The 26,777-nt window shown below is 43.1% G+C and overlaps 1 protein-coding gene across 1 annotated transcript in view; it reads right to left on the bottom strand.

The window, feature by feature from the left end:
- The window catches only part of ABCA13 (ATP binding cassette subfamily A member 13), a 226,962-nt gene that overhangs the window by 92,293 nt on the left and 107,892 nt on the right, over positions 1–26,777 (bottom strand). The window contains exons 28-31 of the mRNA XM_073329650.1: positions 17,578–17,827; positions 17,004–17,154; positions 13,468–13,586; positions 6,321–6,408 (exon numbers count right to left, since the gene is read on the bottom strand). Coding sequence (XP_073185751.1) covers positions 6,321–6,408; positions 13,468–13,586; positions 17,004–17,154; positions 17,578–17,827 — 608 coding nt within the window. The remainder of the gene's footprint in view (positions 1–6,320; positions 6,409–13,467; positions 13,587–17,003; positions 17,155–17,577; positions 17,828–26,777) is intronic.

A 26,777-nucleotide genomic window follows, 5' to 3' on the forward strand; every position in this document is an offset into this window, starting at 1 on the left:
AATTAAAGCAAAATATTTAATCATTTATAATCTGGCAAAAAGAAAAAAAAGTCATTGACGTTATTATCTTCATCAGAGGATGCATCTGGTTCTTTTTCAAAAGTCTGAGCACAACTAATTTTGAACCAAGCGACCACAACATTGAAAAAAAGGTATTGGTATTTAGTTCCATCCAAAACAACACGCAGCTTTACTAGACAAAACACTGCCATGTGAATAACATTTTTTAAGGTGAGGTGAAAGATGGGGGAGGAAACTGCTGATTAATCTTGGTTTTCTAATTGGGTCTGACATGCCAAACCTTGAAAAATCTCCCTTCTAGCACAGGACCAGTTTTAACTCTCAAAATTGGTAGAGCCTAATCACAGGTAGCAAGCATGATTGAGGGAATAGCGCATAAGAATGGGACTCAGGACAGCTGGGTCCAAGTCTTGTCTCTGTAACTTCCTCTTCCTATTTAATTTGTCTAACCGTGTCTGACTTTTTGTGTGACTATAGATTAATTTATTCACATACCTCAGTTTCCCACCTGTAAAAAGGAATACTATTAAGCTCTATAAGGTGCTCAGATATTACAGGGATAAGGACCATAAAAAATACTCAGATAGATGTGTGTTTATGTAAGCAGTGTCAGGATGAGCTCCACCCTGACATCTGGTGGTGAGGTGTGGCAAGTTGTGGAAAAGAACTTCAGGGGCCGATCTCATTTGCATAGGCACACCCACCACGCCTAGAATGAGACCATAGCTGCCCAAATGGTCACTTTGGCTGCTGTGGGATCCCCAGTGTCTCTGTTATTGGGGCAGGAAGAATAAATTGTTATTACCCTGATTATGGGAACTGTGCTTGGAACTGTACGTGGCCTTTTGTTATGATGGAGGGATTCACCATCAACTAAGTAGCACTCGCTAGGCAAGGGTCATGGGTTCCAAAACTGTGTGAATGGAGAGAGGCTGGGGACAAGTATTAATACTTGGTGGCATGGGCCCCCTGGTGAGGGCCTTACATGCTAATTGCACTTCCTCCTTTCTCCACTGTGGAATATCAGAGCTAATTTTGATTTCATTAGAAGTCTAGTTATAGGCTGCTGAGCTCACTTTGGGCTGACAGTGCACCAGCACTGGGGCTCCCCTATTATAAGCTGAATTCACCTAAGAGCTGAAATCACTGAGTGTTGTGTTAAGTAGTGGGGGAGCCTGAAGATATATTGTGGAGCAGTTTGTGGGACGGCTGGTGAAGCAGTTCGATGCGGCGCAGTGTGTGGCTGGCAGGAGCTGCTTGTGGGCCATGGAGCTGAGCGAAGGAGTTCCTGGGGCGGCTGACAGAGCGGAGCGGGGCGCAGTTGAGCGAAGGAGTTCGTGGGGCGGCTGGCGGAGCGGAGCGCAGCTGAGCGAAGGAGTTTGTGGGGCGGCTGGCGGAGTGGAGCGCCGCTATGGAGCGGTCAGCTTCAGATCACGTAAGGTGCCTCTTACCCCTGTCCTATTTCCACCCAGGTTGGGAGGTAAAGCTCCGCAGATAAACTTTCGAACTCTGGGGCTGCCCTGACCAGGGACAGAGACTTTTGGGGCATTGGACTTTTGGGACTTTGGGTGATTTGGGGTTGCTGGACTCAAGAACCAAAGGGAAAAGGGCATGCCCCCAATTTGCCTGAGGTGGGTTTTTTGCTCATGGGTTGTGTTATGAATCCTGTTGGTGGTGTTTCCCCAACATAATGCCACATTGTTTCTCTCTGTTATTAAAAGACTTTTGCTACACTCAGACTATGTGCTTGCGAGAGGGGAAGTATTGCCTCTTGGAGGCGCCCAGCGGGGGTGGTATATATTGGTCCCAGGTCACTGGGTGGGGGCTCGAGCCGGTTTGCATTGTGTTATTGGAATGGAACCCCTAGATATTGAACCCGGCCCTTGTTGCTGCCAACTCTGACGGGCAGAAGGGTTACATTTATATATATGCATATATTCCTATATATGTATATTTCTACAAATATCACAGGGGGACGCTTTGAAGGACAGCAGATATTTTGCCAAGGTTACTGTACATGTTCTCCCCTGACAGGGGTGGTCTCCACGTACAAGGAGAGTTAATATCCAGGAGAGTTCCTAAGAGTTCTGTGTCCCAACAATGCTCTTACCATCTATGCTTTTTTTTATGCCAAGTGTTCTTGAATGGTTATATTTTACTTGGTTCATTAAAAGTTGTATATCTCTCGCTCCCTCGAGTACCTATGAGTAAAATTCATCTGCAGTGGAATTCTACTGCCTTTGAGAAGAGCAATTGGGTGTTCCTTAGATAAATGCTATCAAATTGTGAATTTACATCATTTTATCTTCTACTCATAGTCCGACAAATTTCTTCCACAGTGAGAAACATTTTTTTTTCTACGTTACAATTATATGGTGAATAGGCACAGGCTACTTTGGGATCTAATTGATTTCATATTGCCTCAGTTCCATGAACCTGTGACAACTCGGTAAGGTCAAACTAGAGAAAGAACTATCTGGGGGATGCCCCCTAAATTCGTAATTACAGACCACAACAAGAACTCAAACTTTCTTTAGGTTTGCTTAGGCTTTTCAGATGTTTTTGTACAATAAGTTATATACATGTCTGAATATGAATCTTAGCACTTATATAGCACTGTCAATGGGTCATCCGCCTCGCACGTGCCTCCTCACCACAACCCTGGAAGCAGCCTCTTGCCTCAGTTTCCCTCCTCAAGGGGCTTCTTAAATAAACTCCACACAGGATTTCACAAGTCCAATGACAATAGCCCTCCCTAGGGTCTGATTTTATTCACATGAAATTCACAAACAGAAAAAAGTCTTTCACCTCAGCCTTAAGCTGGCACAGTCTCTCCCTTCTATCTGAGCAGCTGGAGAAGATGCAAGGCCTGACCTGCCTTCAGGCCTTCTCTCCAAATAGAAATCAAACTTCCAGACAGGCTTTCTATCCAGCCACACCCTTCCCAACTGGAGTCTCCCTTCCTCATATCAGGGACCACAACAGGAGACTCTCCCTTCTTGCTGCTTATTTCCCTTGGTTGGCTCTCCTTGAGTGTCCTCTCCCTGAAGCTTCCTGCTGCTTTTATAGGGGAATCGCCCGACCCCTGCTCAGGTGTGCCTCCTTAGTAACTAGAGTTAGCTGGCCCCAGCCCTCTGACCCTTAAAAGAGCAAGCCACCTTGCAACAAACACTTTATAGGTCAGATTACATAGACAATGAACACGCAATACAACTAAGGAAGGGGCAGGTGTGGGTGGGATGAGCTATTGAGTTCCGCTACACACTCCTGTTCCATGAGTCATCTTTGAATGTCGAATGCCAGAGTTTTTTCAAACATGCTTGGTATGTGATACACACTGTGGGTGTATTTTTGTCTCATACCTGGAACAAGATGCATTTAAGGTGCTTGTCACCTTCCATGTTTTGGCTAGGTATTGTTAAAACTGGAGTGGGAAGTTAGTTGTCATGTACATCCTGCTGTGGAGAGGAATAATTTGTGTAGGACTCAGAGGTTTTCTGCTGTGTAATGAATCGTACAGTAAGTCTCTTCATATGCAAATTTCCCATTTTCGTTCATAAAAGGCTATGTAAATGGTACATTCACTGTCTTGTGAACAGGCCCAAAAGGTCAAAGACTGGTCATTAATTATTGAAAGGTTAATGCAACAATTTGACACTACATCAGTTGAAAGCCACTTTAAGGAGGTAGTTTAGATAACATAGAGCCCTTTATAAGTCTAATGCACTATTAAGTTGGCTCTGAAAAATGAAGCTTACTCACTAACAGTATAACTATAATTTATTCTTCTGCTGATGACAGGTGGAGTAGATGCCAAAGACCAAAACAAACAAACAAAAACAGCAGACAGAGAAACACAGTATATTGTAGCCATTTGGACTCAAGTGCACAATTATGCACTGATCAAGTCAAGAGTTCAAAGCTGCAAGAAATTTGGGGGAACATAAATAAAGTTAAGATTCTGTCACAGGTATTTTTAGTAATAGTCAGGGATAGGTCACAGGCAATAAACAAAAATTCAGGGAACCCCATGACCTGTTCCTAACTTTCACTAAAAATACTTTGTGGGAGTGGGAACTAACAGTGGGAGTGCTGCGGGGGGCGGGTGGGAGGGAGGTGTTACAGGCCTCTGTTCCAGCCCCAGGACCAGACACCACTCTGGCAGGCCCCAGGGCCCACTGCACTGGCAGCCCCTGCTCTAGCAGCCCTGGGGACAACCCCCAGCCAGCTGCTTTAGTGGCCCTGGGGCAGGCCACCAGCCACTGCTCCAGCAGTCCTGGGGGCAACTGCTCTGGCATCCCCGTAGCTGGCCACTCTGGCAGCCCCGGGGCTGACCGCAGCAGCTGCTCCAGCCCCAATGCTGCTCCTGTGGCAGGGGCTGACCCTCCCCACCCCCTGCTGCTTCAACCCTGGGACCCCTGCCCTGATGGCCCTGGAGCCGACAGCTCCTCCAGCCCTGCCACTGCAGAAGTCATGGAGGTCCCGTAAAGTAATGGAATTAGTGACTTCCATAACAGAGTCATACCCTTAACCATAAAGAACCAAAAAATAAAATGTAAACAGTTGGTTTTTTGATGGATAAATCCAGATTTGGCAAAAGTGCCAAACCAAACTTCAGATAAGGGATGTGTGCATGTCCCATTTTAATAACTAACCTCCTGCCCCTGCTGGTAGTTTGGGGCAAGGCTTGGATAAATGTTTCCACCTCTACTTCAAAAACAACAAGTTTATACCCTTTCCAACCTATATAAAATGTTTAAGGTCAGGGCTTCTTTCCGTCCAGCTCCAATTTAACATTCAAACGTCAGCTCCCTTAACTTACATGGCAACTTGCTTCTTCAGTGCCCTTCATTTCAACAAAAACACAAAACAGAGGTCAGTCATAGAGACCCTGAAACACATCTGGGAGACTGCTGTTCCCCTTCATGTTGCTGGACTCCGGGTCTAGAAGTTCTCTGAACAGTTGTATGAACCTCAAAGATTTTTCAGGTAGTCTGAGGAAGGTCTTACAACCAATGGAAACACACTAAAATCTCTTAGACTCCTAAATCCCCAATGGACCATAGGTCTCATCCAGTCTTCTACAGTGTCCTCTCTGGAAATATTTCCAGTGCACTTCAAAAAGCCTTAAGAAAAGTCTGAATTTGGTAGATGGAGGACTACTCCTACAGTCTCTGCCTCTAATGGATCGCTCCAAAACAGTTAATCAGGAAAACCTCTGGTAGTGAGGTACAGTGCAAGACAGAATTATTTACTGGTTAAAACATAGTCTGGAAACCGAGAGATCTGGGTGCTAAGCCTCTGGCTTATTATGTGACCTCATGCAAGACGTGAACTCACAGTTTCTCCTGCTGTAAAAGGGGAATAATACTTACTCATATTTGTAAAGTATTTTAGGAGCATCTTATAAGTACTATTTACTTTATTATTCTTGCAGTAGCTACTCTAGACATCCACATCTTTACTCTTTTAAATGCAATGAAATTGCTATATTTTAGTTTGTTTGCGTTCAGAAAAAAGAATATTGATCACAAGACTGAAATAGCCATCAATAAAACACAATCGATAGTTCACTTTACTTCAGCCAATTTTGAGATTGATTTTAGTAGGAGTAGAAGGGAAATAAAGAAAAATGTAGGCTGACTATCGGGAAATAATCTTAAAAAGTGAGCTCTATTAGACGGTGAAATAGTTTCCCAAGGGAAGTGATGGAAACCCCTCATTTGAGTTATTTACGACCGAATTGCACAAAGCACAGGGTAATACAACAATCCTGGACAGAGTAACTGACTAAAAATATCTTAGGATTTTTCCCAATTTTAAACACAAGGATTCTAAAATTACATTATTTTACAGTAGAACCTGAGCATTATGAACACCTTGGGAATGGAGGTTGTTCGTAACTCTGAAATGTTTGTATCTGTGAATCAAACATTATGGTTCTTTCAAAGATCTACAACTGAACATGGACTTAATACAGCTTTGAAACTTAACTATGCAGAAGAAAAATGCTGCTTTTTAACTGTCTTAATTTAAATGAAACAAGCACAAACGGTTTCCTTCCCTTATCAAATCTTTATTTTAAACTTTCCCTTTATTTTTTCAGTAGTTTACATTTAACATGGTTCTGTACTGTATTTGCGTGTGTGTGTGTGTGTGTCTGCCTGATTGCATGCTTCTAATTCCAAATGAGAGGTGTGGTTGACCAGTCAGTTTGTAACTATGTTAAGTGCCAAGGAGTTAGGAATTTGAATACTTTGGCATTGCAATACGGATTGGACTCTATATGCATATCTTACCTTAACCAGAGGCTTAGAGTATGTTTTATTCAGTTTCTGGTCTTGAAGTTCAGGGGATGTTTTCACACCAAAAGACCAGCCTCCATATCTGGTAATACAAAACAAAGTAATAGGAGGCTGTCTGTCAGCAGCTTACCTTTCTTAGCATTGTAAGAAATGTTTTCTTGCAACACAGAATTCATAAACTTCTTTATTATTGTTTTACATTTCAAGTTAGAAGTACAGCTCAGCCCCATATAATCACGATATCTGTATTTGAAAGAGACGTCTAATCTACTCCTTTTATACAGGTGAATGGTATGTGCCTTCCAACAAATGTTTTCCCTTTGAAACCTGCAGTTAAAACCTGTATTTTCAGAAAAGGAAAACACAAATAAGCTGATGAGCAAGGAAGGGGTAGTTTTGAAAGTTCCCAACACTCAAAATGTGTTTTGGTCATTTACCCTAAGAGCATAACTTTCCTCCATGTTATTAAATCAATTTCATGTCGTGTTTCGCATGTATGTGTAACACTTCCCTCTTCTTGATAAAGTTGCACCTGTTCAAATGTTTGTAATTATGGCACTCTTCAGTGGTTGACAATTAAGCCGGGCTGAAGTAACGCATAGGCACTATATGGTGCCACGTCGAGCCCCGGCACCTGGAGTCATATGATTACGCCAGAATCAGAGTTTTCACTTAAATAAAAGTCAGTTTCTAGCTCTCAGAATTGCAAAGAAAATCTTGAAATGTGAGTGGAGTGTTACAGCAATGCCTGAGTCTACAGAAGGCCTGCAACAATAGCTCTGAAAAATGTAAATTGTCCTATTGATCTTTATGTAGTATTAACGCCTAGATCTACTGCCCTGCCAACACCACCCCAACAGAGGTCTCTGAATGGCAAGAGAGGAAGAGTGCAGAGAGCCCAGGCCCACTCACCCTCCCAAACATATACAGTTCAAGCGCAAGTGTAAATAATGGGAAGCTTCTGTGGATATAAACCCTGCTACCAGTGACAGATTAAGATTCTCCCATAGCTCCAAGAGGCCTATGAAGCAGGAAGTCCCATGCTGCACATATACAATTTAGCTGGCACACATATGATCTGTCTGTACGTGACCAAGCATTTGATCAATGCTATCTTAGGGTTTTATACTGCTGCTCAACACTGTACTATCTGAGTGTCTGTTATCCACTTGGCTGGGACAACTTTTCTAGGCAACTGATTAATTAAGAGGAAACCCTGAGAAAGAAAAAGTTACTCGCCTTGTGTAGTAATGATGGTTCTTCAAGATGTGTCCCCACTATGGGTTCTCCTCTGTTGGTGTGCTTATATCCCTGCACTGCTGGTTGGAGAACTTTGGTAGCAGTGTCCGTTGCATATGTGCTGTCTCTCCTTGTGCCCTACCACAAGGCTAGCCCATGTGCCTGGGCTAACACCCCTCCCGCTCCCCCCCCACACACACATAGTTCTTTCTCTACCACAGAGTCATTGACAAGAACTCAGAAGCAGAGGGGAGAAGGGCAGATTGTGGAGCACCCATAGGGAGTCACATCTCAAAGAACCATCGTTATTGCTTGAGGTGAGCAACTTTTTCTTCGAGTAGTGTCCCTATGAGTGCGCCATTGTTGGTGACCTCTGAGCAAAATCCCTACCAGAAGGCTGGGGCTTCGGAGTTGGGTCACTTACAGATGACAATACTGTGGAGCTGAAGATGGCACCTGAGGCAGAGTCCCCAGCGATCACCTTCTGAAAAAGGTATGGACTGATGCCCATGTCGCCACTCTACAGATTTCAGAGATAGGGACATTCTTGAAGAAGGCAACGGATGAGGAGAACAATCTCGTGGAGAGTGCGCGAATATTATCTGGTGGGGTCATGATGCAGATCTGATAACATCATCTAATGTAGTTTGAGATCCATTTGGCGAGTCTCTGGACTGATATTGCTGAGCCCTTCAATCTTTACACAATAGAGAGGAACAGTTTAAGAGATTTCCTGAAAGCCTTCGTTCTATCCAGGTAAAAGACTAGGGATCTCCTGACATCTAGCATGTGGAATATAGCCTCCCTGTTGTCACAGTGAGGCTTGAAGTAGAAAAGTGGAAAGTGAATAAATTGGTTCATGTAGAATGGAAACATTACCTTAGGGATGAATTTTGGATCTGGCCTGAGCACAAGCTTGTCCCGAAAGAATACTGCATAGGGGGGCTATGCCATCAGAGCTGCTATTTCTCCTATTCTCTGATAGCCAAAGTAATTGTAATCAGGAAGGCCTTCTTCATTGAAAGGTATGTAAGCAAGCAGGTAGCCACAAGGCCAAAAGGAGGTCTAGTCAGGCCTTTCAATATCAGGTTTGGGTCCCACATGGGAGTAGACTGTCAGGGTTGTGGGAAAAGGTTTTCTATATCCCTAAGGAATTGTTTAGTGGTCGGGTGTGATAGCACTCAGTAGCTCTCTATTTGACTGTGAAAGGCTGCTATAGCCAGTTGGTGGACCCTGAAGGAACTGATGGTCCCGATTTAAAAAAAAAAAAAAGAAAAAAGTGTTAGTACATAGTCTAGGATCTTTGGAAAAGTTGCAGATGCCAGAGAGATTTGTGTGGAAGTACACTGAATCCAAAACCTGGACCATTTTTGTAGGTAAGATGGGCATGTCGAGGACTTTCTACCTTGCAGTAATACCTCTTGTATCTCCTTCAAGCAGGAGCTCTCTGTGTATTGGAACCATGAAGGAGCTACGCCTTGAGGCCAAGAATCCCCAGGATGGGATGTAGGGTGCGTCCTTTGTTCTGCGAGAGGAGGTAAGGAATGGATTGGAGAGAGATTGGCGGGCACATAGCGAGTTGTGACAGGTAAGGATACCAAGTCTGTTGGCCAAGTAGAAGCAATCAGTATGACATATGCTCCTTCTCTTTTTATTTCTAATAGGACTTTTGACTGTTGGGTAAACAGAGGAAAGGTATAAAGAAGGTCCCTGTCCGAAGGGAGAAGGAGAGCATCGCTCAGGGAGTGTTGTCCCATCCCTGCTCTGAGCAGTAGCATGGACATTTCTTGTTTAGGTAAGTGGCGAACAGGTCTGTGGTTGGTCCCCCACCACCTGAATAGGTCATGAAGCACTGCTGAGTTTATCTCCCGCTCATGGTCATGGGGGAATTTGCGACAGACAGTCTGCGATCAAGTTTTGAGTGCCCAGAAGGTAAGCAACTGATAGTGTGGTCAAATTATCCTCCCTCTGTGCAGAGGCAATCTAGCTCCCCTTTGCCAATTTATGTAGTACAAACATGTTATGTTGTTTGTTAGGACTCTCATGTGTGATCCCTTGATCAGCAGGAGGAAATGGGTGCAGGCATTCCTGACTGCCCTGAGTTTGAGGAGGTTGATGTGGAGAAATATCTCTGTGGATAACCACCTGCCTTGTGTCCTGAGGTCATTTAGATATGTGCCTTATCCTATGATGAATGCATCGGTGGTGAGAAGCAACGATGGGGAGGTTTCTGAAAACGGGATCCCCTTGCAAACATCTGCTAGGTCTTTCCATCAGTCCAAGGACTTTTTGATCCTGGTGGGCAGTGACAGACATTTATCTAGTCTGTCTCTGTTTGGTCTGTAAACTGAACTGATCCACATCTGGAGGTATCACATGTGAAGCCTGGCATGTGGTATTACTGCTGTAGCTGCTGCCATGTGCCCCAGCGTAGGCAGTGTCTGGGGCACATGGCAGCAGTGTCTGGCTGATATTTGTGGGCTGCTTTGAACAGTGTCCATGAACAGGGCCAAAAAGAGGAATCTGTGTTAAGATAAGAGAACTCTGACGTGTAAGGAGTCAAGGTCAGCGCCTATGAATTCCAGGTGCTGCACTGGAATAAGAGTTGATTTCTGGGCGTTGATCTGTAGGCCTAGTTCTGTGAATAAATCTATTGTAGATCTGGTGACTCGGTGAGTCTCTTGAAAGGACTGAGCTCTGAGAAGGCAGTCATCCAGGTACTGGTACATCATGATCCCTTGAGAGCACAGGTGCACAGCCACTACTGAGAGAACCTTGGAGAATACTCTTGGAGTGGCTGATAACTGAAAGGGGAGTACTCTGTACTGGTACTGGGGTCTTGCCCTAGGGTAAATCTGAGGAACTATCTGTGAGATGGTAGGATTGAGATATGGAAGTACGTGTCCTGAAGGTCAAGGGTTGAAAACCAGTCTCCCTGTTCCAGCAGTGGAATAATCATTGCTAGAGTGACTATCTTGAATTTTTGAGCTTTGACAAACTTGTTGAGTGCTCAGAGGTCTGATCTGGGTCTCCAACCTCCCTTCCTCTTGGGTATTAGGAAATAGCAAGAATAAAAACGTTTGCCTTGTAGATGTTGAGGTACTGGCTCTAAGGCTCCTAACTAGAGGAGACAAACTATCTCTTGTCGTAGTAAACTCTTGTGAGAACTGTCCCTGAAGAGGGACAGGCAGGGGGTAAGGAGGTAAAATGGATGGAGTAGCCATTCTGAACAATCTCCAAGACCCATCAGTCCGATGTTATGCATTCCCAGGTCCTGCACAACATTGCCCGGTGGTAGTCAAATGGGTAGGAAGCGGTGGTCAGCTGTAGTAGTTGGGTGGTGTGATCTATCAATGCCTTGACTAACACATCAGAATTGGTGCTTGGAAGTGGATGGTAAGGATCTGTGGGCCAGATGATTTAGGCCCAGGGAATTTAGTTTTCTTCCTCCGTGGCTTGTAGTAGTGCTGAGTAAGGTATTGGGAGGTGCATGGTTTGTTCTGGGGCTGTGGACTAAATTTTATCTTTTGTCCTAGCATGTAGATGCCCAGGAAGTGGAGAGTGGTCCTAAAATCTTTGAGATATGAAGAGAGAAGTCTGTCTTCTCTGTGAAGAGTTTAGTGCCTTCAAAGGGAAGGTCTTTGATGGTCAACTGCATCTCCTTAGGGAAGCCCGACAGGTGTAGCCACGATACATATTGCATAACCACCGCTGTGGAGATGGATTGGGCTGCTGTGTCAGCTGCATTGAGGGCAGATTATAGCACCATCTTGGCCCTTAGTTGTCCACCCTGAATGACGGCTTTGAACTGGTCACAGTGCAACTCAGGCAGCTGATCAATAAAGTTGCTAAGTTTCAAATAGTTGACATTGTCATATTTTGCTACTGGGGCTTGGTAACTGGCAACTCATTGTAGCATGGCCAAGGAATAGCTTACTTCTCAAAGAGGTCCAAGCACTTCTAATCCCTGTTGTAGGGAGTGGATCTCACTTGGTGTTGATGACCACAAGAGTTCACAACACCCATCATAATGGAGGTGGGTGGAGGGTGGGAGAAAGGTAATTCCATCTCCCTATCTGGGGCATAATATTTATTGGCCCGCTTTCAAGTAGGCACCACCGATGCTGGGGTCTGCTGTACAGTTTTGCAGGGTCCAGGAGAGCCTCATTAATAGGGCAGGCTATTTTAGAGGACAAGGGGGAGCATAGTATGTCAAAGACCTTGTGATAGGTGTCCTTGATTTCTTCTAATGGTGTCTGTAGAGTATCTACAACTCTCTTTGCCACATTGTGGAAAAGCCAGAATTCACAGGCCAACAAAAGTGGTGGATGCATGATGGCTTCATCTGGGGAGGAGGAGGAGGAGATGTTGGTACTCAGAGTCACCACTTCCTTAATGTCACCATCCTGTTCCTCCACAATCTCTTCTGGAGATTCCAAGGCTCTGGATGCTGTGGTGGAGGGGAAGCATCTCAGGGGTTCATGGGTGAGGCTAGAAGCCCAAGAGGCATGGGGGGGTGATATGCAGCCCAAGGATCCCAATATGGTGGTAGCATAAAGCCTGGTGCTGGTGCCTATGGCTGGCTCTACTAAGGTGGTGATGGTGGGGAGGTCTAAGGGTATGACTGAGGACCCTCTTGGTAATGAGCATCATAGGGAGCATGAGAGGAGTAAAGAGACACGACCTCCTCTGGTTCTCTGTTTGAGTCTGCACTGGAGAGTGGGGCTGCGTGGGGCAGCGGAGAAGACTCTGTGTCGAGGTCCCAGTACCAAGGAGTCTCTGGTATGTTGGATACACGGAGATCTCTAGAGTGCCGGAATTCTGACAGTACCAACTGACTTGGAGCCACTGGCAGAACCAAAGGGACTGGAGATCTTGCTTGCACTGACCAGTCCAGTGCCGGATGGGGCATCGATGCCACTGCCATTGCTACAGTGCATACCAGCAGCATCTTCTTAGTGGAGTGCTGGCTCCTGTCTTCGTCCTCCAGTGCCATTGACTTGGTGCCTGTCCCCATCGGGTCCTTAGGCATGTCAATGTTACATACCGCTCCAGATCTTTGTGAGCTGTGGGAACCGGGCTGGGATTACCTCAGTACCAACAGTACCAAGGATACAAAGCATGTCAGAGATCATTTACGGCTGGCTCAGGGCTCACTCTGGGGACTTCCGGCTCTCTTTTTTGATGACTTGAGAGAGGGGTCTCTGGCTGATTTCTTCAACTCACAAACCCTGGATGTTTAGGTCTATGGGGAAGACTCATGTCTGCCAGGTGACTCTCGGTGTGGGTCCAGGGAAGGTTAGAGGACTGCCTCCGTGAAGATAATCTTCCGTCTCAACACCCTGTCCTTGCGAGGCCTGGATCTGAGCTGCTGGCAGAGTCCACGCTTCTGTGGAATATGGCCTTACTTGAGGCAGCATATGCACTGGGAGTGCTTGTCTGCTACATGGATGGCCTCTTTGCAGGAGAGACATTTGTTGAAGCCCAGTGAACCCTGTGGGGTGGGGTGAAGGGTCTCCGATGAAAAAGTTGGGGTGGGGGATTTGTGGGGGAAGTGTGTTTGTTTGTTTGTCTGTCTGTTTGTTTGGGAAGAACGTACAAAAAGAAAAAACTACAACTAAGTCTCGGGAGACTGACTAACTATAGAAATGTAAAAGAAGGTGATGGTCATAAACAGATTGCTAATAGCTTAATCTCTAGCCCTGGAGGTTGAAAAGGAACTGAGCAGGATTAGCCCCTGTGCACTGGGCTAGCGTCATGGTGGGGCACGAGGAGAGAGAGACCATGTGCGGGCCTAACGGACACTGTTATTGAGGTTCTCCGACGAGCAATGCAGGGACGCAAGCACACCTACAGCGGAACACCCATATGGACACTACTCAAAGAAGAATTTTAAAATTACCTTGCTTTGTTTGTAGACATGATTAAGTATTCTTCCACACTGAAACCCGAGAGGTTGTACAGAACATGCCCTTTCCTGTTCTCCAGGTAGGCAGCAGACACATTGAAGGTTGGACACTTCTGGAAAACAATATACATATATCAGTAAGGTTATTTTAAAAACCTCAGCCACTATTTTTTAGCCATGATTCTGAATACACACTCAAACTTTACTGCCTTGCTTTTCAGCTGGATTGGCTTTTTCTGGCTTTTATAACTTTTCAACAAATTAGGTATGTTTTTTATGTTCATAGGACATCTGAAATCGTGGTAACTGTCACTAGTAAATCAAAGCCACCTTTTATTTTCGTTGTAACCTTATCAGTCAACTTTGTTTTGGAAACAACATTTTTTATCATGCAATTTTGGGAAAGTTTACAGCAATGAAAAGGCAATGAGACTTTTACAGCCACTATCATTCATCTGCTGAAGCTGAAAATAAACACAAAAAATTCATTGAACAGAGTATGAGGGGGAGACAGGATTCAAATTCATGTGATGTGTTTGATGAGAAATACATGAAAACTTTCTTTAATGATTTATGGGAATTCTCTCTTTGGGCCAGAGAGTAGGAAGAAGAGAGACAAAAATCTGGTGAATGAGGAGGGATGTAATATGGTGGACATAAGCTCACAAACAACTATCTACTCCAAGATCTTTTCCTCAGAGGCTGGCTTCATTTTCAAATGTGAGCAAATGAACTCAAAATGCTGTCCTAATAACCTGCAGATTTCTAACTTCTATCAGCTGGGGGGGGGGGGGGAGAGAACACACTCTTCCAACCCTGAAATTAGACGAACTTTCAGTTTATTAAACATTATTTTGTATTTTAACCACTTAATTTTGTAGTTTAATTTCCATATTGTCTTAAAGGCAAAGTTCTGCCTGCTGATATAAGTTCAACTCCTCTAACTTGTGTTATCTCAATTCAAGTGGTATGAGCACGATGGAGGGCAATTTTTTACCCTAATATTGCTGGTATTGATGGCAGTGTACATTATATTCAGATAATAGAACATTTTCATATAGAGAGATTCTCTGCCCCCTCCCCAGCCCCCAAGCTTAAGCTCTATTATCTCCAGAGCAGATAAGAATAAACTACAGTAATAGAGGGTAGAAGTGGGGCAGTGATCTGTTCATTCTTATTACAGTTACAAGACTATTGCAGGATGCAAATGAGGGCTTGGGAATAGATAGGGGGCACTTGGCTAACAAAACCCCAGAGTGGTGTTGTTCACAAGCGCACAAGGTGGAGGGCAAAAGTTCCATTGTGCAGTTGCAGGCCACATTTGCAGTCCTTGTGCTATCCTGCATACAAGGACTGCTTCCTGCTAGTGTTTCACTGGGTTCCAACACCCCATCCCAACCTCCAAGGGTGAAGAGGAGATGAGACCAGTCCCCAGCCTTCTCTGCACTGCCAAGTTGAGTTTGATAGCCATAGAACAAATGCTGCTAAGACAGGTTTGAGCCCCAACTCCACAAATGCCCAGATCTTGGTTTTGCTGGGCTTATCACATTCAGATTTACACAAAATTATATCTGAAATGTCTGACAGCTATCTTGGGGAAAATATGTCTTTAACAAAAAATTGTTTCATATACAGTGTCCTCACAGTGATACATTTCTGGAAGATATGATAGTTCACAAGGTTGACATAGTGACGGCAAGTGTTTTGTCTAGATGTAGCCTAATATTATTTTATACATTATTTCCCTGAAAACTTTAGAAAATTAAGTCAAAGCAATACTAGAGACAGAATGAAAATCACCAGTCATAATGAGCCCAATCCATTAGTTTCATTTTGTTAAGGAAAGGAATAAAATATACCCGATGATCTGTCACACACCCACATGCATCCAAGAATTCCTGTGGTGGACTAGGCTCAGTCTGCCAGCATGAATCATTTTTTCTACTGGAGCAAAAATAACAATAGGAACAATCATTAAAAGATAAACTATAATATTTTATCTAACAGTGGATGTCGAAAGAATGACAAACAGATGCTGTATCTTGACCACTTCCATCTTCACCACCTCCACAATATTGGTGCTAAAACCATGGTTGTATTGTTGTTCAATGAAATGTCAGTTTTATTCATCGTGGATCAGTGTAATAACTTCTGACATTTCTCACTTAGTGGCTTCTAACTTGTCACTGCAAACATCTGACAAGTGCATGCAAATCAATATTTCCCTGAGCAAACAGCCAATTAGTTGTACACCAGGTTTTTGTGTGCGTAACACGGATGCAAGTAAACATACTACCCAAACCAGTAATGTCTAACTTGGAAAATCTGGCCTTCTCTTTAACGAACATTGATTCAGTATAGTGTCACTAGCAGTTACTGACTGTATCACCAACCTTCATTCTTACTGACTTCGGACCTGATCCAAATCCTGCTGAAATTAATTGGAACGTTCCCACAGACTTCAATGGGACTTAGAAGCCTATTATGCATTTCAGCTAGAACCCAGCTCATTCATCAATACAATTTTTTAAAAGTCATACTAAAATGGTCAAACAAAGCATAAGCTGTATGGACATACTACATAAAATTATTTAATCACAGGATTCCATGTTATCCATTCTTTTACTTTTGGAGGCACATATATATTACATAATAATAATACATAATATATTCTATTAAACTTACATTTCATAAGGAAAGATTGAATCCAGTGTTCTACATCTAGTGAAGATTATTCCTATTCAGGCAGCTAATAGCTAATAACTGTTTAATGAATAAATATTATAACATTAACATAAAATCTTACAAAACATGAAATGTAAATAGTAACTATTGATTCACTCCCCCTTGCGAGAATCTCTGTATCAACAGCAGTAATCATTAGTCACTTAGTACTTTAAAAAAGTTGCATTGTTCATACTTACACATCTTGTCTTGAATAGGTGCATGGGTGATCCTGGCCTGCAAAATGTCTCAACAGCACATAAGAAAGGTTTCCTAGATCATCACTTTCAGTGCTGCTCAGAGGAAAGGGGGAATAAATAAGGTCATTAGAACTAAGGAGATCCACATTCAAGTACAAGATAGAAACTGAGGCAGCATAAAATAACTCTGTTCAAAACATGTGCCCTAGCTATATAGTCACAATAGCTTTGAGACAGAAGAATAGCTCACAGTTTATTTCACTGATTAAAAACTAACATTTTTTAAAAACTAAACTAATGGTGAAGGATTTCAAAGTAAAGGTTACTACATGGACCTTAACTCTGCCTATCCTCCAGTTATTGGCATGAATCTCCATCAGTTGCCATAAAAAAGAAATTTAAGTCTTTCACATTTCATGTATAAGTTCAACAGTATGGACTTTTGCTTTATGATACAACCTGCATCCTCCTTTTTGACCTATGTCAGGTGCAGGAAGCATCTCTATCCAATATTGCAAGGCAATATATAGTATTGTGGCAGTCTGTTGTCTGCACTTGGTATAGAAAAGGACTGCGGACCCTGTAAACTGGGCTGCACCGACAGACATTGACAGATCCAAAGGAAACACCTGCAGAGCTAGTACGTTCCACAGCCATAAGTACAGCAGTTAAAAGTTCAATAACAGAGACGCTAGATCTTATAACTGCTGGCTTGCATTTGTAGACCAAGAAAGCTTTATAGGCAATGCCTCCAGACCTAGTAAACCAAACAGAAATAAGCTAAAGCAATAAACATATGCACATGTGTATGATTGTGTGCACACATATACATTATATAAAAATGGTAATGACCCATCTTGAAAGAGATTGCCCAATCCAGCCTGATCCAAAGCCTCTGTCCTTTCTCCACCATTTGCTTTGTGCCTCAGCACATAATAAGATGCATTTCTGTTATTCAAATAGATGCAATTTACCCATCACTATTATCCACACAATTGAAATAAGTGACTAACAAATTTTTGATGGGGTGAGCAGCTCTCAAGACATTTTGTTTTAAAAAAATCCATTTGCTAGAAAATGTGAGTTTGATTACTCTGCTTAGAGAAAAAAAAACTTAAATAATCAAAAATGACGATCCTGCTCCAGAGTTACTGATGATGATGATAAACGGGTTTTTTACCTAAAGAAGGAGGATTCTGCGTTGTCATAAAGGCCTGGCATCAGCTTGAGTGAAGGATAATCAATAGCTAATGGCTTCACAGTAAACAACGCCATTGCCATGGCGACAAAGAGGACAGGGAGCAGAACATTTGATAGAGCTCCTCTCCAGTCTCGCCTGGTGTGGTGAAACCGCTTCATTAAAAGGGCAGCAATCTGTGTGAGAACAAGCCTTGTTCCACGCACACTCCGGGCATCCAGGAGTGAGCTACCTGCCGGGAGACAGACAAAGCTCTTCACAAACATGCACTGTCATTTCTGGGAAATCACATGATTCTCATCTGATGCTAGATCCGTAAACAGAGAACATGATGACCTCTTTAAAAAAAGCTCTCTCTTTCTCTCTCTACCTTCCCTGGGAAACATTTAGTCTCTTATCAAGGACAAAAATAAAACAGCCATAACAACAAATGATGATAAAACAAAATCACAGGCCCAATCTTGCACTCCTGACTCAGATAAAAATAACTACTGAAGTCAATGGTGGAAGTCAATGAGAGTTTTGCTTAAGTATGGGCTGTGGTGCAGTTCGAAGGAACTGGAACAATAAACCCACAAACAATCCTGCATACCATTTTCGGTATAAGGCATTTTGTGTTTTCAAAGTGCTATACAAATATTCTCTCAAATTTCAACATTTAGCCACAGGCCTCAGGAGGAGGCGCTATAGAGCTGCATTGCTCCACAAGGCATACAGGGCCCTCAGAAATGCACAAATCTGGCCACAGCAACCCAGAGAGGATTTTGCCACCTGCAGTGGTATTTGGAATGGTGCAACATGATCCTATGATAACCGTGGGTTCCCCCTGAGAATCGTGAGGCATCTCGCTATTATCTGCCCTTAGCATGAGGAAGTCTTGTCTGTGCCGGCTGTGGATCAGCTCCCTGAATCCACCAGCCTTTGGCAACACGAGCACAACCTTCCAGGCCTTGCTCTCCCTCTACAGGTTAGCAATAGGCACACACCAATCCCCGAATCCTCCCAGTATCCTTCTGCAATGCTCAGTACCTGTTCCACTGAACATACACACGATTGTCTGATTTGCTACTCCCAAAGGAGTAGTACTCACCAGCTTCCAAGATTCAACTCAGGATCCTCACTCTACGTAACACACAACACATATTTTACTTACACACACACACACAAAGAATAAGTTTATTATCAAAGAACAGGTTTCAGAGTAGCAGCCGTGTTAGTCTGTATTCACAAAAAGAAAAGGAGTACTTGGGGCACCTTAGAGACTAACAAATTTATTTGAGCATAATCTTTCGTGAGCTACAGCTCACTTCATGGAAGAACAGAGATTCAAGTAACAGAATGTAAGAATATTGGAAAGCAAAAGCATAACATCTCCTACAAGATACCTTATCCTATGTCATTTTCTCAGCATTTTCAACCAGGCTGGCTGAAATCCCCCCTTTCACAAGATCAAGGCCGCTGTCAGTTCGTCTTTATAGATGACAGGATAACTGGGGGTTCATCTGCACCCCAGATATAGTTTCAAAAGTTCCTTCTCACTCCTAAGCAGGATGACCCTTCTTGTTTTTTTTCTTTCCCACACGCCCACATAACCTGTTGATTAACATCTTGCTCAGACTGTAAATGGGTGCCCATTGCAAAACCAATACTTAATTTGCACATGACTAGCCAAGTGACATAAGTGTTTCTTCTCCCTTTGCCTCTGCTCCGCAGGTATGAAAAAAAGAGTGGTGGGACCAAGGTCCCATCTCATCTCTGCCGCATTTGGGGCCCTGTGCACAACTGTGAGAGTGCTGAGTATACAATTTTGTCATGCCCTTGCCGAGGCCATGAGGGTGGGTGGGGAATCCCTGGATAAGTGCCTGTTATTATAGTCTTGACCTGTGTGGACATCAAGGATCTGATCTAACTCCCACTGAAATCAATGAGACTTTTTCAGTTGGCTTTAATAGGAGCTGGGCCACCTATCAAGAGAAAATATTGTAATATCACAGGAACTAAACGTGAAAAAGTCCCATTAATGCATTCAGTTCATCTCTCTGTCAATACAGGAATCTCCCCTATAGAACATGTTCTAATGTTTTATCCAACCAAACTGATGGCTCCAAATCCCAGCTGACAGATCTTCCATCACTACCCTATGGGAAACCCCATCCATGGTTAAACCCCTGTGAATATTGCTAATTACTTCCTCTTCATTCTTGACATTAATACCCTTCAAATATGTGTAACACTATTACCATGCCCCTTACCACCATTCAGTTGCAGGTTAGCCAAACTCTCTGTGTGTGTGTGTGTGTGTGTGTGTGTGTGTGTGTGTGTGTATATATTTATATTTCTACTTTCTCTTTCGGTTAAAATACACTGGTCTCTGGGGTTGCTTTTTAACAGCAGGTGTTTGTAGTGTTGTAAGACCGAATGGCTTGTTTGCACTAGGGCTCAATAAGATCTAAGAAGAACTATCATATCTAGTTAGATTTGTCCCTCTTATCTTGCATTCTATGTATTGAGCTGTTCATAGATGTTATTTCTGCACTAGATTTTAACCATTGTTTGTGCAGGTGCTTTCAGTTAGCCTCGGAGTCAATTGTCTCTTGCCTTTCATGGTTTCTTCTGGTGCACTGGAATTTTCTTCTTTAATTTTGAAAGGTGACTCCTCATATTGGCATGGGGCGGTGTTTTATATAGAGAACAATCTCAGTTAAACATAAAATGATGGCAGTTGCAGAGGGAGGGGGAAAGGTCAGTGAGTACAAATCCAGAAGAAAAGAGTTAGTTTTGATACAGATAAGGGGAGAGAAGTTGGACTGATGAAGATAGAGATAATATCAAAAGCTGAATTTACTTGCATCCGAGAGTGCTAAAGGAGTTGGCGGCTGTGATTGCAGAACCATTGGCCATTATCTTTGAAAACTCATGGCGATTGGGGGAAGTCCCGGACGACTGGAAAAAGGCTAATGTAGTGCCCATCTTTAAAAAAGGGAAGAAGGAGGATCCTGGGAACTACAGGCAGTCAGCCTCACCTCAGTTCCGGAAAAATCATGGAGCAGGTCCTCAAGGAATCAATCCTGAAGCACTTACACCAGAGGAAAGTGATCAGGAACAGTCAGCATAGATTCACCAAGGGAAGGTCATGCCTGACTAATCTAATCGCCTTCTATGATGAAATTACTGGTTCTGTGGATGAAGGGAAAGCAGTGGATGTATTGTTTCTTGACTTTAGCAAAGCTTTTGACACGGTCTCCCACAGTATTCTTGTCAGCAAGTTACAGAAGTATGGGCTGGATGAATGCACTATAAGGTGGGTAGAAAGTTGGCTAGATTGTAGGGCAATGGGTAGTGATCAATGGCTCCATGTCTAGATGGCAGCTGGTATCAAGTGGAGTGCCCCAAGGGTTGGGTCCTGGGGCCGGTTTTGTTCAATATCTTCATAAATGATCTGGAGGATGGTGTGGATTGCACTCTCAGCAAATTTGCGGATGATACTAAACTAGGAGGAGTGGTAGATACGGTGGCAGGTAGGGATAGGATACAGAGGGACCTAGACAAATTGGAGGATTGGGCCAAAAGAAATCTGATGAGGTTCAACAAGGATAAGTGCAGGGTCCTGCACTTAGGACGGAAGAATCCAATGCACCGCTACAGACTAGGGACCGAATGGCTAGGCAGCAGTTCTGCGGAAAAGGACCTAGGGGTGACAGTGGACGAGAAGCTGGATATGAGTCAACAGTGTGCCCTTGTTGCCAAGAAGGCCAATGGCATTTTGGGATGTATAAGTAGGGGCATAGCCAGCAGATCGAGGGATGTGATCATTCCACTCTATTCGACATTGGTGAGGCCTCATCTGGAATACTGTGTCCAGTTTTGGGCCCCACACTACAAGAAGGATGTGGATAAATTGGAGAGAGTGCAGCGAAGGGCAACAAAAATGATTAGGGGTTTGGAACACATGACTTATGAGGAGAGGCTGAAGGAACTGGGACTGTTTAGTCTGTAGAAGAGAAGAATGAGGGGGGATTTGATAGCTGCTTTCAACTACCTGAGAGGTGGTTCCAAAGAGGATGGTTCTAGACTATTCTCAGTGGTAGAAGATGACAGGACAAGGAATAATGGTCTCAAGTTGCAGTGGGGGAGGTTTAGGTTGGATATTAGGAAAAACTTCTTCACTAGGAGGGTGGTGAAACACTGGAATGCGTTACCTAGGGATGTTGTAGAATCTCCTTCCTTAGAAGTTTTTAAGGTCAGGCTTGACAAAGCCCTGGCTGGGATGATTTAATTGGGGATTGGTCCTGCTTTGAGCAGGGGGTTGGACTAGATGACCGCCTGAGGTCCCTTCCAACCCTGATATTCTATGATGCTATGATACTTCAGACATTTGGCTTTTGAAAAGCATAGGCCAAATTCTGTGCTCATTCCCATACTGTGTATCCTCAGTGAAAGTCCATTGATCTACATGGTCCATTGCACAGAACTTGGCCAATGGGTTTCTTGTTACATTCAAAATTCTGTACATTTTGTCATAAGAAATTGCAATATTATAAACCATACAACAAGTTGAGTTTGCTGAAGACAGCATAAAAGTGTCTTTAACTAAGGCTGTATTTTTGTAACTTACACCGAGGGGGCTGGTGAGAACAGGTAGGGGACAGGAAGTAAATATCAAGCCCAGTGATGAAATATTAAGCATTACTCACTGGAAATTATGACCATTTTAATTAGCATGTCTGGAGGGGAACAAAAGGAGCAGTATCTTCCTTGGAGAAATTTCACCTCTTTAACTCACAATCTGCACCTTTGGCTCCCTACTTTGCATCAGTCCCATATAGTTCACCATTCATGCTCTTTAACGAAGGTTGAAAACTTTGGCATCACTTTAATTTCAGCTAGAGTCACAATTTAAGAGACTCTTATGCTTGAATTCCCCAGATAGCCCCACACAGGCAGCAACATATATGCAGGCTTAACTGTGGCTTTGAAAGCCATGGCAACGGAAGGGGGATGCAAGCATGTACCATACTAGTGGATTAGCCCCAGGATTCTGTTTCCAGACCTCTGAGGCAGCCGGAATGCCTCCAGGGTCCCTAGAGACACACCACATCTCTGTTTTGAGAATTTTGAATTTGCAGCATGCACTCCCCTGACGACAGACTTCCAGCTGGTGCTGCCCTAGCACAGATTCAAAGAGGCATGGAAGGGATCCCTGCTTTCTATTCTCACTCTGCACTTGGGCTCCCATACAGTGTCAGTCATGGTAGGCTCTATGAAGGTTCACAAACTACAATGCACATCTGCATTAAATATGCTACTGAGCCAAATTATTCACTACGGGCTTGATACAACACGCAGCACAGCCCACAGACGTTTTTCTACTGTCTTTGATGGACATTAAATCAAGGCCTAAATGCAGTCGCACTTAAACGACAGAGGTTACACTAGCTCTGGGGAGCATTTATCCCACTCTTCTCACCTCCTTCTTCTTCCCCTCACGAAAGTGATTTTTATTTCAGAACAAGGAAAACAAGCCAGACCGGCTGAAATAAATCACTGTAAAATCTCCATGAAAGAGAAAGCGAAATGTATTTCTCACATGGCAGGAAACCTCAGAACCCAGCTCCCTGCACACCTACCAGGGACAACGGTATCATAATGTAAACCCCCCCTACATTTATAGCTGCACATGACATAGTTTGTCTCTGGGGTTTGGGTCCATTAGAGAGAGAAGGGCTTAGCTACAAAATTCAGATCCACATCTGCATTCCAAACCCCACCTTACAGTCCCTGGGATGTTTTGATGTTGGGTTTGGGAGCCATATTTTTAATTAAGACTGCTTAAGAGAACACAACTTGAGTGAAAAAAGAAGAGTTCATTTAATGGATTTCTTATGTACTTTTAAATCTCTACCAGGAATACTGACCAAGATTTTTGCATGTGACAAGGGATTTTGGATGTCTGATTTAAGACACCTTGAAGTACCCTGGTTATCAGAGGATGGTATTCCATACTTTCTGAAAATCAGACTCTCTTAAAGCATCTCACAATTGAGGCACACAAAATTAGTGACTTTTTAAAGTCTTGGTCAATGCATTTTCAACAGAACAGTATGTTGCTGAGATAAAAGCACAAATGAATAACATGGCCACATGGGAATAAATCACACAATGGGATCTGAATCATTCACAGTATCTGACTTTTGGAACATAATTCACAGGTCCAAGGTAAAAGACAAATATGGTGATTTCTTAGGGAAAAGTCTGACAATGAAAATACAACTCTGAATTCACCTGCTTCTCAGGAAAAAAGAGAAAAGAAAAATAGTAGCAAAATAAGTCAGGTATTTCAACAGATAGAGAAAACACAGGACTTGCAAAGACTGGATCAGACCGAAGGTCCATCTAGTCTGGTATCCTGATCAACAGTGGCCATCACCAGACGCTTCAAGGGAAGATGCAAGGAGCCCCCTTAGGGAGATGTGGGATAATCCATCACAGAGGGAAGACCCCTCATGACCCAAAACACTTTGAGATTGGTGTAAATCCTAAAGCATGATATTTTACCTTCACTATCAACAATCCAAATCTTTTCAATCTCTCAGCAGGTAATAATTTGTCCATGTCCCTAATCATTCTCACTGCTTGTCTCTGAACCCCCCTCTACTTCAACAATATCATTTTTATCTGAGTGACCAGTACTGCTCACAATGTTCCAGAGGAGGGTGAACCATGGATTTATACAAATGGCATGAAACTTCTTTGCATTCTCCATCCCATTCCTTAGGCAACTTACCATTTTTGTTGCTTTTTTGACTGCACCTAATGGGAATCTGGGAACTGGCAGGCACAAGTCCGCCCACAGCAAAAGGTCCCTCCCCCCAGGCTGCATATCAAACATAGGTCTATGTAGATCTTTCCACATTCACTTGAAATTCACCCAAGCATGTCCTGTTTTTTTCATTGAAAATGTGATGTATTTGCTTATAACTGGAATTCAGAGTCATTTTTGCTTTGCTTGATGTAAGGAAGTAGTTTCTTATATCCCTTTTGTATGCATGTCAGGAGGCATAAGCAAAGCACAAAATTATGAGAATCAAGAGTTTTTCAATTGGTAATTATAATTATAATAGAAAAGGACCAACCAACCTCCCAATTATGAATTTAACTTTCATGCTGATGGCATATAGAAACCTTCACATGAATAATTTAGCTGATAAAATTAAAAATCTGACCCAACTGTTAAAAATTGTCTTATATGACTTATGAGTGCAATTATGTCCACAATTAAATTGTACTTCCCAATTCACCCAGACTCTCCCTTTGCATTTCAGAGACGATTATTAGTGAATTTTAATTCATGAAGCTACAGAAAAATGAGACAGAAAGCAATCAACTCATTTCAATGAGTCCTGTAGTTTTGGACTCCAGGAACCCAGAATTTATAACTCATTCCAAAGTTCATAGGTTCCAGAATTCTGAACAGTAACAAAGGTTTTGAAGTTCTCATTTAGGATACAAAACTGCTGTGTTAAAATTAGTTGAAAAAACAATGTGTATGTTTTTAAATGTCTTTTGTCATACAGAAGCACAGTAGGAAGGAGGGTGTCTAACTATTACAGAAGGTGACTGGGAGTCAGAGGTCCTAGCTTCTGTTTTGAATTTTTAACTGATTCAACTGTGAGGTTAAGTGACTTGCCCAAAGCCCATCTCTGCATCTGTTTATCCATCTGTAAAACAAAGATATTTATTGACCTCACAAGTGTTGTGAAGATTTTTATAAAGTGCTTTGAGATTTTTGGATGAAAAGTGCTTTAACAGTGGAGAACATGAAGGGATAAGCCATGCCTTGTGAATCCATGGAATCACAGAACTGGAAGGGACCTCAAGAGGTCATATAGTCAAATCCCTGGCACTCATGGCAGGATTATGTATTATCTAGACCATCCCTGGCAGGTGTTTGTCTAATCTGCTCTTAAAAATCTCCAATGATGGAGATTTCACAATCTCCCTGGACAATTTATTCCAGTGCTTAGCCACCCTGACAGTTAGGAATTTTTTCCTGATGTTCAACCTAAGCCACCCTTGCTGCAATTTAAGCTCATTGCTTCTTGTCCTATTGTCGGAGGTTAAAGAGAACAATGTTTCTCCTTCCTCTTTGTAACAATCTTTTATGTACTTGAAAACTGATATGTCCCCTCTCAGCCTTCTCTTCTCCAGACTAAATAAACCCAGTTTTATCAATCTTCCCTCATCGGTCATGTTTTCTAGATCTTTAATCATTTTTGTTGCACTTCTCTGGACTTTCTCCCATTTGTCCACATCTTTCCTGAAATATATCACCCAGAACTGGATACAATACTCCAGGTGAGGCTTAATCATAATAGAGCAGAAGAATTACTTCCCGTGTCTTGCTTGAAACACTCCTGCTAATAAAACCCAGAATTCTGTTTGCTTTTTTTGGTAACAGTGTTACAATGTTGATTCATATTTAGCTTGTGATCCACCATGACCCCCATATCCCTTTCCGCAGTACTCCTTCCTAGGCAGTCATTTCCCATTTTGTAGGGAGTGCTTGTGCTTTCCTAAGAGGAATACTTTCATTTGTCCTTATTGAATTTCATCCTATTTACTTCAGGCCATTTCTCCAGTTTGTCCAGAGCATTTTGAATTTTAACCCTCTCCTCCAAAGAACTTGCAACCCCTCCCAGCTTAGCATCATCTGCAAACTTTACAAGTGTACTCTCTATGCCAGGGATTCTCAAATTTCATTGCTCCGCAACCCCTTTCTGAGAACAAAAATTATTACACGACTCCAGGAGGATGGAACAAAGCCTGAACCTGCCCAAGCTCTGCTGCCCCAAGTAGAGGGGCCAAAGCCACAGCCCAAGGGCTTTTGCCCCAAGCAGGGGGCCTGTAACCTGTGCCCAGCTGCTGAAGGCTAAAGCCCTCAGGTTTCAGCTCCAGGCCCAAGCAATGGGGCTTGGGCTCCAGCCCAAGGCCCCAGCAAGTCTAAGCCAGCCCTGGTGACCCCATTAAAATGGGGTCCTGACCCACTTTGGGGTCCCAACCCACAGTTTGAGAACCATTGTTCTATGCCATTATCTAGATCATTGATGAAGATATTGAACAGAATTGGACCCAGAACTGATCCCTGAGGGACCCCATTCAATATGCCTTTCTAGCTTGACTGT

This window comes from Lepidochelys kempii, chromosome 2 (genome assembly GCF_965140265.1).
Source record: "Lepidochelys kempii isolate rLepKem1 chromosome 2, rLepKem1.hap2, whole genome shotgun sequence".
NCBI lineage: Eukaryota > Metazoa > Chordata > Testudines > Cheloniidae > Lepidochelys > Lepidochelys kempii.